Consider the following 16,553-nt stretch of genomic DNA (forward strand, 5'->3'; position numbering starts at 1 on the left):
TAATTAGAGTGAATCAGCTCAATGAGGACAATGAGGTGTCAGTTTTGCTTATACCTCTATCCCCAGCATCTGTCATACTGTCTCAGTGTCTAGAACATGGTAGACTCTCAATAAGTATTCATTCAATGAATGAATAAAATGCCACCTGTTCCATGGAATTTTCCCTAATTACCTTTATCAAGATTAAGTTATTTCTTATGTATGTATTTCTCAGGTACATCTCTTTATTTTATTTCAAGTTTTATTGTATATTTACTTGCAGTTGTTCCACACATCTAAATGCTTTCATACACAACACACACATACAACACGGCAAGCTCCTTGAAGAAAGAGGCTGAGCCTCATTTGTATCTTTCATCTGCCAACACCTAGCTTGGCTTTGCATGTGGTGAATATTCATACTGTATGTGCTTGTTGAATCGAGTTTACACTGCTTATGATCTGTTTAAAATTTATTTAGTTGTGTTCACATAGCAAATACAAAATCATCAAATATTAAATTAATATGAGATAAATATACTCATCACCCTAATTAATGTCTAACTACATTTGGCAAGAAACTCTCTTTTGTATTTGCACATTCCACATTACTGATATGAGATTATGAAAAAGCATTTCGTATGCTATTTGTAACATCAGGGCCCTGGTTTAGCATATTTTGTTTAGAAGATTTTTTGTTTAGAAGCCCATTTGATTTCTCTGTGGAAATTTTTCTAAACTGCATCAGGTGAGGCGGAAACAGTACTGGGCCAGTGGGAAGCTGGTACTGGGCCTACTTAGGTCCCTATCATACCGTTGTGAAATGAGACTATTGCAACTAACCTTCTTATGAGTAACTGGAGAGGAGAAAAGGGCAGGACAAATATTGTAGGCATGCCATTATGCGGAGCTGACAGGAAGCTGCAGTTTAACACTCCCCGGGAAGCCACCAGTCCACTCCCCACAGAGAGGAGAATACACACAAGCACAGTAAAGTTTGGGTGAATAGGAAAGGTACTTGTCTGTTAGTCACACCTGGGAACAGATCATTGGCCAGAGTAGGCATGGCCACTGCAAACATGGGAAGATTTGAGGTATTTAATCCCCTGAACAAAGAAGCTCTAACTCTCTTGCCCTCTTGGCTCCTGGCTTTCTTGTTGTAGGGGGCACTCTCTTGGCTCTGCTGCATTCACCCACATGGCTCAGAGCCATGTGGACGCCACACAATGGACTGATAGACTGCAACTAGCCTAATGCTAAACTGAACCCAACTCCACCATGGAAAGAACACTTTGGACACTGGTTTTGCTCCTAGCTCTGCTGAACCCCCAGCTGCACATCTTCCAGGACTGGGTTAAGGGAAATGGGACTTTGGGAACCCAGGGATGTAATTCCATGTAAATAAAAATCACTCATCCTCCTATGCAAGTCTTGGAAAATCCTTTTTCTAGAGATACTAGAGGACCGATGCAGGAAATTCTGCAAGGGGCTCTGCCCCTGGCCGCCGCAGCGGCCTCTGCCTCGGACTCTGCCTCGCCCCCATCCTCCGGGGCTTGGTCCAGAAAAACATCCAGTCTAATTAGCATATTACGCTTTTATTATTATAGAGGATTGTAAGGACCCCACCCTTAGCACCCTGTGGGGAAGAGGACATCCATTTCCACTGATAACACCTGGGTTTAGAGAACTGTATGCATGACCATTAATAATTCACTTCCCTGTATGGCCTGAGGTATATCTTCTTTAAAAAAATGGACTAAATAATCTGTAAAAACCTTCTTGCACCAATATCCTTTGTCATTTAACGTTCATAGGTAATCACACTGGATCCCTAAGTTACAGGCCAGTTTTCCTGTTCATGCATTTTTCTGGCCACAAGATGGCGAACTTTATGTTGTTTTACTCATTCTCTACCAGCAAAAAGAACTTAAGCCCTCTCGCAGTATTGAGTCTGATAAAAGCAACATGGACTTTACATTCTGATTCTAAAAGATGTCTTAAATGCTTTGAATTTTCACAATAAAGAAGATTTTCCTTTTGTGTGGGAATACTGATATAGACTGCATTTCTATACAAATGCAAAAATCCCATGAGGAGATCAAAGAGGCTACAAGTATTTTCATTTGTTTTTCTTTTTTCCTTACATAGGCAAAGACAGTGCTTTTGAAATTCAGAACTGATAAAGAAAAAAAGAACTTTACCATGGAATCTACTAGATAGAGTTTTCAAAATAATGCCGCCATTCTGGTATTTTTAGCTATTGCTCTTGACACTTCACAAGTATCCCAACTTTTTGTGTGCTTCTGGGTTCTCAGGTTTTACTTGAGACAAAAGTAACAATTCAAAAGTACATATATTTCATGCACCAAAATGGGAATTCAGAAGAACAAGATTTGCATTTCAGAACTTTGAAGTAATTTTCCTTGATTGATATGATCTATCTGTTTTAAGAAGATTTAGGATTTTGCCAACTTACCCTGGTCAGAAGCTCATTCATTTCTGTCACCAGTGTATTCAGATTGCCTTCTGCCAACTGAATGAGCCTCTCTGGCGCCCTCTGAGGTGAGAGCAAGTGCTGAAAAAGATTTCATTCATTTACACATTTTAGTAAGTGCTTTTCCAGTGATCATGAGCTTGAACATTTAACAGAACATTTCCCTTTATATACAAAAAACTTAGCCTTCTCACCTTTGAAGCAAAGAGAAAGAAACCATTTCAATTGAGTATGTATATGTGTAGGATATTCTGGCAAATACTACAAATTGAAGTAATTTTACTGAGAAATTACTATGTTTCAGGCTTTTTTGTTTTGTTTTGTTTTTGTTCCCTTCACTTAATTCTTATGTCAGTACTATGATATAAGTGTTATTTCATTTTGTGTAGGAGGAAACTGTAGTTTGAAGAAAGTCAAAAACTTACACAAGATCACATAGCCAGTAAAGGGGAGAGTCAAGATGAAGGCTGAATTTTTAAAGCTCACATTTCAATCAACCAAGAATCCATTTACAGGTTAAAAAGGGGACGGGAGTCCTTGACCGAGGGAACTGGCCAGCCACTGACTAACTGGCCTGACCTGAGTGTTGGTAGGAGCTGGCCTGGCTCTCACAACAAGGCCATTTTCTTCTCCCATTGAACATAATCAATCTCATAAGATGCTAGCGTTAGACAGGGGCATGCTGTGACAGTGATGAATGAAACAAAATAAGACCACTCCATAATCTTGTCTAAGCACAGACAAAACCGTGGTCTCTGTACAGACCACAGAAGTACCCAAATCCCACTTTCTGGCTGATGGGAGTGACCACTGCCTCCTTTCTGATCAGAGCTTTAGCCTCCCTTTGTTCTTCCTTTCTTCTAGATAAGATTCATTAGAATACTCAAGTATGGGATTACTTCCACTTCCTAATAGCCCCCAATCCAGCACAAAGTCCCACTTCCTTGAACCTGCCCCAAATTGCCTGGCACAAACCCTAGTACTACTAATAATTAAATAGTCCAAGTTATTTCTAATGCCTTCTTATTGAGATACCGCAAATTCCCTATGGTGTGCAGTATCCCTTGTTGCAAAGAATTAGTAAACCCAGGTTTGGACCATAAAATGTGCATTTCGGGTAGTCTCTGGCTGGAACCCAGGGAGCATTAACACAGCTAAAGGAACCAAACAAAGATGGTAAATAACTTGCTTAAGGTTTAAAAATATCAAAATGGGATCCCAAGTATCCAGATAATAAGTGGATTATGGAATAAGAACTCAAACACAGAATCAAGAAAGATTGGAATTTAAGGAAAATCAAGGTCATTTTGACCAACACCCAGCCTTAAGGAAGTAGCTAACTAAATCCCCTGGCTTAGATCATGGCTGCAAATTAAGATCCTTCATAGGGCCCTTTAGTACTTCATCCATGGCTTAAGTATAATTTTTTAAAAATTATGTATTTGCTTTTCTAGCTTAATGTTCTTTGTATTCACTCCATGTATAAGAAAAATAACTGGTGAGTATCTTCTCTATTAAAACTCTTCCCATTTCCTGAATACTGGGCCACCAAGGTAAACTCAGATCCCTCTGCCTGGCTTTCAAGGTTGTCCTTTATATCAACGTGCCCCACTCAAGTCTTAAGCATTATCTTTTATTGGTAGGCCTGACTCCTAATGTCTGTCTTACAGGCTTTGCTAATTCACACTGCCTCTGCTTATGTGGCTCTCTCAAATTAGGTGGCAAGAGTTTGTATGGGGTCAGGGAGACCTCACCTATGGTGGAATGAGTTCCCCCAAGTGAGTTATTTTCTCTCTGAAATTTGCAAAGGTGGCTTCCTCCTCACTAAAGTAATACAGCCTCCATTCAAATCCAAGCTCTATGCCTACTGGCCATGTGACCTTGGGTCTCACATGTAACTTCTCTGGGCCTCAGTTTCCCTACCTGAAAAAAGTATAGATGATATAGTCCTCCTTTCCTACTTCTTGGAGTTTCTTTAAGATTTATGGATAATATGACCAGCAAGGCTGGTCAATTGCCTACTACAGAGATATTTGTCAATAATTGTCAGTTATTCTTGCTATCATTGTTATTGGTTCCTTCTGGAAAACAGGGATAATAACATTTACCTTAAAGGCCATGATCTAAATTGAAAAACACATTCCCCAAAAGAGACTCTGCCAGTGCCTACTAAATTAATCTTACATTTTTCCCTCCAGTCCTCACCAGTATTCCTCTGCCTATTAAAATTATGTCTATGCTTCATTTTCCAACACAAATTACACTCTCATTAATAATGCATTCCCTGGTTACTCGGAATCTTACCCATTTTGCCAATCTTTGTACTCTATTGTACGTTAAATTTTTATTAAGCACATGTTAATTAGGTACTTTTGCTAATTGTTTCATTATATTGGTTAATTATTTTTTTTTAAAACCATAGACTCTAAGCTTCTTGAGAACATTCTAGGAGTCATGAAACCCCCAGGGAGCCAAGTGCAGTACTCAAAAAATATCTGATAATTGACCAAACGTGTATATGTAGTCCCCTTTCGTTCATCTTTTTTCATCAGATGAACCTCAATTTCCTTAACATTTTATTTCTCCTATTCCACTAAATACTGAAAGTTTTAATGATGTTTTAGAATAGTGTTTTTCAAATTAGTTCTTATTGAAGTACTTTCAAAGGTCTACCTGTTCTCTAGCACAAAGTTTTAATCTTATGTTTGCATTTCGATATGAAACTGAAATGTAAGGATTTCTGGAACCCAGGCTGGGTACCTGAGAGATGAAGGACCACTCGACCTCAGTGCCTACATCCGCATGCAGGGTCAAGCATATGGCAGACTGAGCACATAAAACATTCAGACTTGTCAAGTGATGCCAAGTGCCATTTTAGGACCCCATGCAAGGGGCTCTCCAGTTCAAACTGTGGGAGGTGGGAGGGAGCCGTGGTTACTGCATGATGTGTGCCCATGTGGAAGCAGTCCGCATGATCTTGTTGCCTGCAGCAACTTGCTTTTAGTAAAAATTATCTGTTATTTTATATTAATGCTTTTAATTTGAATTTTATTGGCTTTTGAGGCTTTTGTAAGAATTAGTGTGTTTTGTATTATGGAGCTATAAGTATAAGGCGTTCATACCCGATTTTATGTTTGCACATATTTAAGAAACATAATAAAAGTAATTTAAGCCAAACACTGGGGGGACATGCACCTCTTTTCCTTAACAGTCATTTGTGTATTCTAGTTCTCAGGTTTGAAAAACACTGGTTAAGACAGCTTCTGCATGTCCCTAACAGCTGCTTGCCTCGATTCAAGGTAATGGAAAGAACATTTACCAATTATATCGCGGCTTCTGTCATCTTTTCCCTGGCTCTTGCTGTTCCCACTCCAACCTACCTTTAGTTCCTGGGTCCTATTTTCCAGATCGTACAGCATCTTATAGGGAGCAGGCAGCGGGCCCGTGAGGTTGATGCTCGTGGCCATCTGCTCCAGACGAGCCAAGTCGCCGAGAAGCAGGCCCGTGCATTCATCGCCACAAACTGCAAAAGGGGAGCAATGGAGACCATTTACTTCTGCGAAGTGTCACAGGCAGAGGTTCCAAGATTTCAGCTCTGACATATGTTATGGCCCAAGTATAATTCTGTGAAAGATGATGCTACTCATCTCAGGTAATTAACACTTTCGAATGAATGACTGTTGAAAAAAGATAAAAAGAACAATAAATGAGCAAACATACCTGCCGCCCAGAACCTGATAGAAACTGAGGAACCAAATGGATTTTGAGGAAAACAAGTGCACTGCAGAAGCATTAAAGGAGAAGTAAGATTTGAAATATAACATGATAATGCCCCAGAAATTTCCACAAGAACAATCTAGAGAAAATCTGTAACGAGGGAATAAAAATGCTTGCAAATGTATGAGACGCTACATTAGACTTCACTGTGGAGTATCTATAGCAATTGCGTCTCCACATGCTTCATGTATTACATATCCAAAAACTGTATAAATTGCTAGCTTGACATATATCGAGAAGATTTTTTTTTAAATGCAAAAGAATTTTTATTTTTATAATTTGCATTTCCCCCTCATAATGATACTTATTTACCTATTTACTTTTTTTTTTTTTGCCAACCCTTTCTCTTCATCTTTCAGCACATTATACTGCCCATGATCAGATGCAGCCCCAGAAATATCTACTTTGATGATTAACCTAATTCAGTCTGGTAGATAAATAATTGCTAAGGGACAGAAAAAAACATTTTATAAGTACCAATTGTGCTAATGTTCTGCTCATAATGTTTTCAGTGATTAGAAAGGGGGACTATTCAAATTTGGTGGTTGTGGAACGGGCCTAGTGGTAGAGTTGGTGGAGAGAAAAAATGGATTGTTTCTTCATTATCAAATTAATCTCTTAAAAATAGTATAATTTATAAAACTAAAATATATTGATTCTTCTGGAGAATTTAAAAATATACATATTCAATTTCAACATAGTTCAAAAAATTTATTTTACTCTTCACCTGCCATATTCATATTCCACATTCATGTAAATAATTATAACTTCTAACTTATATTCTATAGATAGAAGTCTCAAAACTACACAAATGTTAGATGAGAGAAAAATACATAGTAGATAATATGGATATTTGGAGCAGCTTTGGATCATGCCCAAAACTGTCAAGAATTCAATTAGTTCTCTAAACAGCACTCCCCTGAGCTGCCTAATGGAGAGAAAACCATTAACAGAAGCTTGTAAACAAAGAGAAGCAGTACAGAGGGTGATTTTTTTTTTTACAGTACAGCAGTTGGAGGTGAGTTACGATACCCCTTCTTAGGGATTAAACTGCCCCAGCAGGGCTTTCAATAAACGATATCCTTACAGGTGACACCTGCATCTGTGGAGCATCACCTGCAGGGACTTTGCAAGCTCCTGGGGCCTTGCAAGCAAGGGGCATTGGAGGCAGGCGCTGAAGTCTGGAATGAGGGCTGCACCTCTTCCTCTTCTAACCAGAATGAAAGAGAATTTGCTCTGCATGGGAAGTGAGTGAAAGGAAGAGAGCACTGTGGCTTCACACTCTCAGGTCAATGCAAGTGCTTGAGAAGCCTCCACAGACCTGTCTACATGAAACAATTATACAAGCACAACCTGGAACACAGTTAGGTGCCAAGTTGACTTTGTCTAAATACCAGGACACAGTCTGGTTCTCACACTGAAGTGGGTCTCAGCATCATCTGAAAGACCTTCTGAAATCACGGAAGGCTGGCCCACACCTCAGGGTTTCTTATTCAAGGTGAATGAATCACCTGGTTTCTGATTCTCCGAGGGAGAATGTGCTTTTCCACCACGCTCGCAGGTGACTACTGACACTTCTGATCCATGCACCACACTTGGAGGAGCAACCCGGTCAGCAGTATTGGCATCACCAGGGAGCTTATGACAAATGGATCATCTTGGACCCACCCTGGGGCTGGGGCATCAGAATCTGCATTTTAGAAGCAGGCCCATGTGATCTGTGCATGCTCATGTTTGAAAAGCACTGCTGTAGGTCAGTGGTTCTCAAGTTGGGCTGCATATTAGGGTGATCTCAGGATTGATAAAATAGGTAAATCCCCTTCTCACCTTTGGAGAATCCGATTTGATGGGTCTGTGGTAAGGCCCAGGCATCTGTATTTTTTAAAGATTCCAGATGATTCTATCATGCTGCCAGGGTTTAGAACCACTGAACCAGGCGACAAACTTTAGGGGTGTACACTCTAATCCTAGAGGGAGCAAGGATTTGGAAGACATCATCTTGCCTGCTGCCTCCTCTACTTAGAACACTTCTCCCTCCATCTTCCCCTACGGGGCTCTTGGATATTTAGGTCAAGTGCTCAGGAGTTACTTCCTCAGAGGGGAAGGCCGTGATGACTCTGCGATTACTGTCCCCACCAATCCTACAGCATTCTTTTTGTCTTGTTACCTTAACACTCATGTGTGTGGGGGCCATCTTACTACTTTATTTATTGTTTCTCCCTCCCTAGAGGAGGGACCTTCATCACCTTTGATCATAGCACCTAGGGCAGTGATGGCGAACCTTTTGAGCTCCGCGTGTCAGCATTTTGAAAAACCCTAACTTAACTCTGGTGCCGTGTCACATATAGAAATGTTTTGATATTTGCAACCATAGTAAAACAAAGACTTATATCTTTGATATTTATTTTATATATTTAAATGCCATTTAACAAAGAAAAATCAACCAAATAATGAGTTCGTGTGTCACCTCTGACACGCGTGTCATAGGTTCACCATCACTGACCTAGGGAATGGTCTTCCATATGGTAAACAATTAATAAATAGTTCTTTACTAATATCATTGTGAAAGAAGAGCAGGCAATATTTTTGGGGCATACCACCAGGGAGTTAGAAGAAAAGAATTGAGAGAGGGAGAAGGAGAGTGGGAGGGAGAGAGAGGCCAAATTGGAAATGTCTGAAAGTGAGAACCTAATGATCAGTGGTAGGAAATAGGGAATCACAGAGATATGTGAGTAACAGGAGAATAGGGTAAGAACATGGTTAGAGAGATTAAAAGGCAGGGACTGACTGCTGTCAGTGAGGTGACTGTTAAAATATCTTCATGAGGTGATTCAATTATGACCCAGAAAAGAGTTATTGGAATGTAGGGATGGAGGGGAAGCAAAGAGATACAAAACATTATCAAGAAAGAAACAACAAAGAAGGGTTACTGAACAGGTAAAGGCGATGCTCATTTCTGGGGAGCAGTAAAAATGACCATTTCTTTGCTGCTCCTCCGACTAAGAGGTAGAGTCTATTTGCCTCCCCTGAATCTGGGTTGGCTCTGTGACTCACTCTGACTCACAGTTGTGTGACTCCAGAGCCTCAGAGTCAATGGGCTTTGCACTTTCTATATCCACATTCTTGGCTCCCTGCTGCCTTGTCAACAATCCCAGATTAGTCTCCTTGAGGAAGAGAGGCAACTTGATCTTGAGAAAGGCAGGCCAAACCACTCCAGCTGAGGCCCCATCATGTGAATGAGGCCATCTGGGACTCCCATCTGGGACTCCTCAGGCATGACAACAGAAGAACTATCCAATGGAGCCCAACTCAAATTGCCAACTATAGAATCTGAGGATATACACAGTGTTATGTTAGGCTATTGGATTTTGGAGTGGGAATGTAGAGAATTGATACCCCTTCCCAAATTTTGTATGTATGATCTAGAGCAGGGGTCCTCAAACTTTTTAAACAGGGGGCCAGTTCACTGTCCCTCAGACCTTTGGAGGGCCGGACTACAGTTTAAAAAAAACTATGAACAGATTTCTATGCACACAGTGGCGGCAAAAACACCCGGAGGGCCGGATAAATGTTTTCGGCGGGCCGCAAGTGGCCCGCGGGCTGTAGTTTGAAGACCCCTGATCTAAGAGTGTAAATTCAAAACAGGAACCAAAAAGAAGTATTAGTTACAAATTCTAATTATATTAAAAGTTATGAAGAATATGGAATGTCCTGTCCCACTGAGTCCAAGTTCATCACTGTTTTAAAAGTCCCAGTTAATTTCTAGTGAAAATGTATTTTGGGCAGATATTCCCGGGAGTAAGTAAGCAAATGCTCTTTTCTCAATTTCAATATCTTGAAAGATACTTGATACTATCTCACCATGCTTTTTAGGGCCCCGTGTTCTTCAGAAATCTTTTGCTAGTTCATTTTCTAATTTATCATAATTTATAACCTACCTATTTCCAAGAAGGAATTGAGTTAGCTCATTGATAATGGTATGGCTAGAGGCTCCTTATGATGGTTCCAAAATTTTCCAGGGAAAAGTTTTCTCAGTTTTTATTTCATACAAGAAGAAATCAGGGACTGTAATGCAGAACTAGATCTGATTTACTGTAATATACTATAGAGTAAATTGGTGAAAGAGAATGCCAAGAGGCATAATGAATGCTAATTTTTCTCTCATTGATTCTACCCCCTGCCCATCTGTTTTGGTTTCTCATCTTCAGTTGTGAAATGAAAATGTATTTAATTGCTCTTTCAAGGACTCATAGATTTCATTTTATGTCTCTGTGTCCAAAGGTCTATTATTATCCCATGTCTTATGGTCTCTGCTCTTGCTTTTTGGGAAGCAAAGTGCAAGCACATTTCCATCAGTGAAGGGTAAGTTTTATATATGCTCCAAGTCTTATTCTAACATCTGTCCAAAGGGGTCAGAAAGACTTATGAACATGACAGCCACAGGGATTTTTTCAAAGCTTCTGGATAAGTCTAGTGCAGTTATAAGATAAACACATGGAGAAATGTGCCCTTTACATAATGATTTGCTATTTTGTTCTGACACAAAATATTTTACTTATACCATAAGCTACTTTTATTTGCCCTCAAAAAGTCTGAAATGTCTGGCAACAAACACTGGAAATGGGATGCAAATGAAAACCACATTTAATTCACTATGATAGGGAAGATTTGAAGAGTGTAGAGAGACATGGAATATTCACATTATGTAAAAGAGCATATTTTCATAAGGGTGCAATAACTGTTCAACATAAATTAACACCCATTTAACAATCAGGACCCTCTAACGCCCCCCAAACAAACATCTTTAAACCATTCTCCTCCTGAGCAATAGAAATTAGATTTATAAAGTGAGATCCTTCCTAAAATGCATGGGAGCAAAAGCAAATATTTCAAGACTATGATTATATTTTACATGACTAAATGTTTCTGAGACTTTGCCTATAAAAGTGTCAGGATAAATTTGTATCTAATATTAACAAATGCAGTACTAAATTCAGACCGTTATAGCTGGGCACATGGAAGGGGGAAATCATGCTCCTGATATTACCCATCTTTCTGTTAGCAATTAGTACAAAATACTGCACTTCTACCAGAGTCCCCCATGCATAATAAGTACTGGCTTACTGTCACAAACATTCACATGCTACATCCAATCCAAAGAAGCTGAAATGAGTGCACTGAATACTTTTGAAAAGGCCAAACCTATTAACCAATTTTAGCCAAATATACATAATTTGTCTGCTCTAATCAGGTAGGGATAAGATGAGTAAATATACATTTCCAACAAATGATAAAATGTGTTAATATTCATATTTTAAACTCTTCCACATTAAGGGCATTGATAGTTCTTTGAATATGATTTGTATTTCTATCTTTTCTCTTTCAAAAAGAAACCTTTAGATTAGCATGAATGTAGAGCTTATTATTATATATAAATAAACAGCTTCTAAAATAAAAAAAATTGGTTTTAAATTGATTGTTATTTCTTTGAATAGAGAGAAATGTATTTTGTAAGCTTTAGGTGAGGCTGATGAATTTGTTCATGTACCAAGTTATGATATATGTATAATATAAATTTGTGTGGTTTAATTTTATATAAACATTATTTAATATCTATGTTAAACAATATTCTGTACATAAATACATACAAAAAACAAGTTCAATATGGTTCTAGTATGCTGTAAGTTTTCAGAAAAATAGAAACTGGTAATACTATAAATAATAATGGGGAAGCATCTTCTATATTCACTATATGGAAGATAATAGGTTGTGTCTTGTCATCATTATCTAATGTTAATAGCAATTTTATGAAGTACTATCAATGTCTTCATTTTAAAGATGAGAAAAATAGTCACAATCAGGGTATTTATGAATCTAAAAATATAAACTGGAAGAGGTGAGAAATGTAAGGCAGTCATAAAAAAGGTTTTCAGTGATTTGAAGGATCTAGAATTAGAGATAACTATAGAAAATCAAAATTCAGCCTAACCTAAACATTTCATCAGAGACTGATGGGCTGCATAGAATATTATGCTTTTGAAAAAAATGATCAAATAATACCATGAGATAATAATGTCTAGAATTTTTTGAGCATCTATTATGCTTAGATACTTTACATACATGTATGTAGTATTTTATTTCCATTTTATAGATTATTAAATGAGGTTTAGAAATGTTAGGTCATGCCACACAATGTCTACATGGCCTGCCAGGCTTCAAGCCAACTAGAGCCTTCAAACAGCATGTTTCCTCACATCAGAAAAGGAGATGATCACACTATCTTACTTATAAGATTGCTTCTGACTTTAAAATCATGTAATTCTATTGTTCTGTGAGGTCAATAAACTTCTTGCATCTAGCAGAGTGAAAAATGTAGTCAAATGAAGTTTACTTTTGCCTGGCAGGCATGGCTCAGTGGTTGAGTGTTGACCTATAAACTAGGAGGTCACAGCTCAATTCCTGGTCAGGGCATATGCCCCGGCTGTGGGCTCCATTCCCAGTGTGGGGCATGCAGGAGGCAGCTGATCAATGATTCTCTCTCGTCATTGATGTTTCTATCTCTCTCTCCCTCTCCTTCTCTGAAATTAATAAAAATATATTTAAAAATATACATATATATTAAAAAATGGAGTTTACTCTTAGTAAAGTCTGACTGAAAATAAAGGAGTTGTGATCATCCTCCTCTATATGACAATTCAATCACACAACTCCTTAAAGTCCATTAATAGAACAGCTTTCTCAATGCGTTAGACAAACCACTGAGTCTAATCACTAATAACCAGGAAAATCATCTAGATTCAGAGTATTTGCTCTTCTACAATGTTGTTAGCCTGGACCTATGCTAAGGAGGTTGACAATAAGAAACTTAAAACATCTTTTACTGACAAAACAGATACAGAGAAGATACAAACAGGGTGAACAGAAGCTGCTTTTATAGCTTCTCTGATGCCTGGATGTGAACAATACACAGGGTTTTGAGTTGTAGCAAAAGTGATTAGACATAGTGGCCTTTGAATAGGAACTAGTACTTGGGGATTAAGTGGGGACAAAGGAAGATTGGCATTTAAGGGGCCAGGACAGAGGGTGATCACATGTCCAAAGCATAGCTCACTAAGTAGCATCTGGAGATCAGATGATGTTTTTTGTCATATTTTATTATAGGAAATGCCATTTTCTTTAAATGATGAACCACACTCCATTATTTTGCTCCTGTTCTCATATATATGGAACAATAACTGGCATTATAAGAGTACAGCACTGTTTAATGATAATATATAAGGGTCTGCATTATTGTAATAAGATCACTGGTGGCAACTGGCTATTAATAATAATAATCTTGACTGTGTCTCTGCAGATAAGTATCAAGTTCGGATAAAACTTCAGACCTCAGGATTCACCAAGTGGCTGGAAGGTGCTATTTTACAGAGTTTTGTTTTGTTGTGTTTTTTTTTAATCCTCACCCGAGAACATTTTTTCCATTGATTTTTAGAGAGAGTGGAAGGGAGAGGGAAATACCAATGTGAGAGAGACACATTCTCACATCAGTTGGTTGCCTCCCACATGGCCCCGAACAGGGCCGGGAGCCTGCAACCAAGGTACATGCCCTTGACCGGGATCAAACCCAGGACCCTTCAGTCCTCAGGCCGACGCTCTATCCATGGAGCCAAACCGGCTAGGGCTTTTAAGTAGAGCTTTTATAGGTGCATGACCACATTTAGCTAGGTTTACCTTAGATTTCAGGTAAAAAACACGCCATGATTGCTTTTGCAACATTGGAAAGCAAAACAATATCTTAAATATTATATTTGAGATGATTATACATAAAAAAGCTGATATATTCCTAATATTTCATATACAATGAATACAATAGAAAGCACCAATTTGGTATTTATAAAATGCTATTTTAGGCACTCTATATGGAATAACATCTTGCCAACAGCTACTAATTTTAATTTCTGTTCTCTAAGAGAGCAATGTATTTTACTATGCCACTCATAACCTATTTTAAACATCTTGTGAGTTCCATGTTAATTACTAGTCTGCAGAAAATAGGACATGAACAAAGCCAAGTTTTGTGTTTCACAATATAAAATTTTAGTATTAAGTAAATAATAGCTTGCTCATTTTTCAATTTCAGAGAGGCAGGCAGTTGTCCTCATTTTAGAAAATGATATGTAAATTATGAATTAGAGTTGAAAGAGGAGATTGGATTAATATTAACCTAACTTACTAGGAAGAAGTCCTGATTCGGGAAGTTGAATAATATCTATTCAGAAATCACCAACATGCATAAGGAAGTTCACACTACAGAGCTCTTTCAAATTATTCCTTTTAGAAAACAATGAAAGGCATTGAAGGGAATGTGAGCACCAGCTATTGTATCTTTTCATCTGCCTGGAAGGTAGGACTTCACTTAACAATATCTGATGAATAAGGTTTTGTCATCACTACCATATTGACAATATATATATATATTTAAATTTTTCATTTTTTAGTCCATTTTATCTTTATTCTTCAATGAGGTAACACGGGCTCTAAGCTCAGAACCAGCTTCTCTCAGAAGACATTTCACTTATTAGAAAAATATTTCCTTGCCTGAACCAGGCTACCTCCATCCTCTCCCACCCCTGGGCCTCAGAAAATTCCTCTATAATCACATGCTGCAAAACAGGCCCTGCAGGTAAAATGTGCCAGGTGAATCCATTATTTGGTGCCTTGCTCTAATCTAGCTAATAGATAAAGATATTAAAAAGTATTACAAAGAGAACTGAGGATAAATCAGAGTTATGTCCTCAAGTGTCTTGTTTTATTATCTCATTTCAAAACTAGAACCATAACTGAGATCTGGGAAAGGCCAACATATTAGAATCATGGCATATTTTTGCACAATAGGAGAAATTTTATAAGATGAGAAAAAAATATCTGAAGATACTCTATGTAGCATTGCCTATACTTAAGTTAGTGCAGGGGTAAAGATAACACATTCCTAGAAGTAAATGGAAATCACTATTTAAGAGCAGAATAAGGAAAATCTATACATCATTTATAAAGTGAAAATATTTTTATAAGTATTTTATAAATATAAGAGAAATATTGTATTTATTTGTAAAATACTTGTAAAGACTTTAGAAAAGGTATCTAGATATTTAAAAAAACCTTCCAGAAGAATATTAAAATTTTTCTGGACATAGCAACTGAATTGAATGTCATGTATAGCAGTTGGAAATACATTTCCCTATGGGACAAAAATAGTGCAAATGAACATTATCAGGCTGGTATAACTTCGTAATTGGAAGGTTGGCACTTTATTATTTTCATATGGGCCACTGGGAGATTTAAAATCGACAGATGTGAAGGGGGGAAAAATGAGTAGAGTTTTTTTTACTGTAAATTTATTTAAATGTTTATAAAATACTGATCATCAACAGAATAAGAACTTAGAGCCATTGTTATTGATGGGCAAAATGACAACTCCCTTTAAAAGAAATGTTCAGAAAATAATCCCATTATTTTATCACTCACAGATTTTTAATATGTTATGTAATTTTTGTGCTTCACATTGAATGTGATCATTTTCTTTAAAGTTTACTTCTGGATAATTAGTAAAATTGATGATTTAAGATTAAAAGACTGTTTAGTGTTTACATTAGGAGTATCTATCAATTATCTAATTAAATAAATCTACGTTAACTTGGAAACAATTTAATCTAATTAAATAAATTTACGTTAACTATGTTAACTTAAACTAGCTGGATTATGTTGGAAGTCCACTTAAATTATCATTAAGATATGCAATTATACTTGAGAAAATATACCATAAACTGAATATAATAATGTAAATGTCTATTACATTTAATCTCTCCCAAAAAACTTGATAATTTTAAGTGTAATATATTTTCATTAAAGATGTTTGAAATACATAGAGAAATAATTTTAGAATTTATATTCACAAACACATCCAGCCTTTATTTGTACGCATATTGTTAAAGCCATCCTTAGTTTTTGAGGTAGTGCTTACAAAACTAGAGCACAAAAACTCTAATTAAGATGCCATTAAGAGTTAGACACACATAATATGTTAAAATGAGAAATATTAGCATGCATAAATACATTAAAATAGGTAAATATTGAAATATTTTATATTTCTCTTTGTTAGAAAGAATTAAGACCGCTAATGTAAATTCCTTCAAGGAAAAGAATACTGTAACATAACAGTCCCTCTCTGAATTTATGTGACCTATTTTAGATTAGAATTTGTAGAAGATCCAATAATTATATAGCTATTGATATTTGATGTACTTTC

At 37.3% G+C, this 16,553-nt stretch overlaps 1 protein-coding gene across 2 annotated transcripts in view; it reads right to left on the reverse strand.

Moving 5' to 3' along the window:
• LAMA2 (laminin subunit alpha 2) overlaps positions 1-16,553 on the reverse strand; it is a 478,805-nt gene that overhangs the window by 118,080 nt on the left and 344,172 nt on the right. For both annotated transcript variants that reach the window (XM_081094172.1, XM_081094171.1), the window contains 2 exons: positions 5,854-5,996; positions 2,456-2,554 (listed from right to left, as the gene is read on the reverse strand). In XM_081094172.1, coding sequence (XP_080950298.1) covers positions 2,456-2,554; positions 5,854-5,996 — 242 coding nt within the window. The remainder of the gene's footprint in view (positions 1-2,455; positions 2,555-5,853; positions 5,997-16,553) is intronic.

This window comes from Myotis nattereri (assembly GCF_964212035.1).
Source record: "Myotis nattereri genome assembly, chromosome: 6".
In the NCBI taxonomy this organism is placed as follows: Eukaryota; Metazoa; Chordata; class Mammalia; order Chiroptera; family Vespertilionidae; genus Myotis; species Myotis nattereri.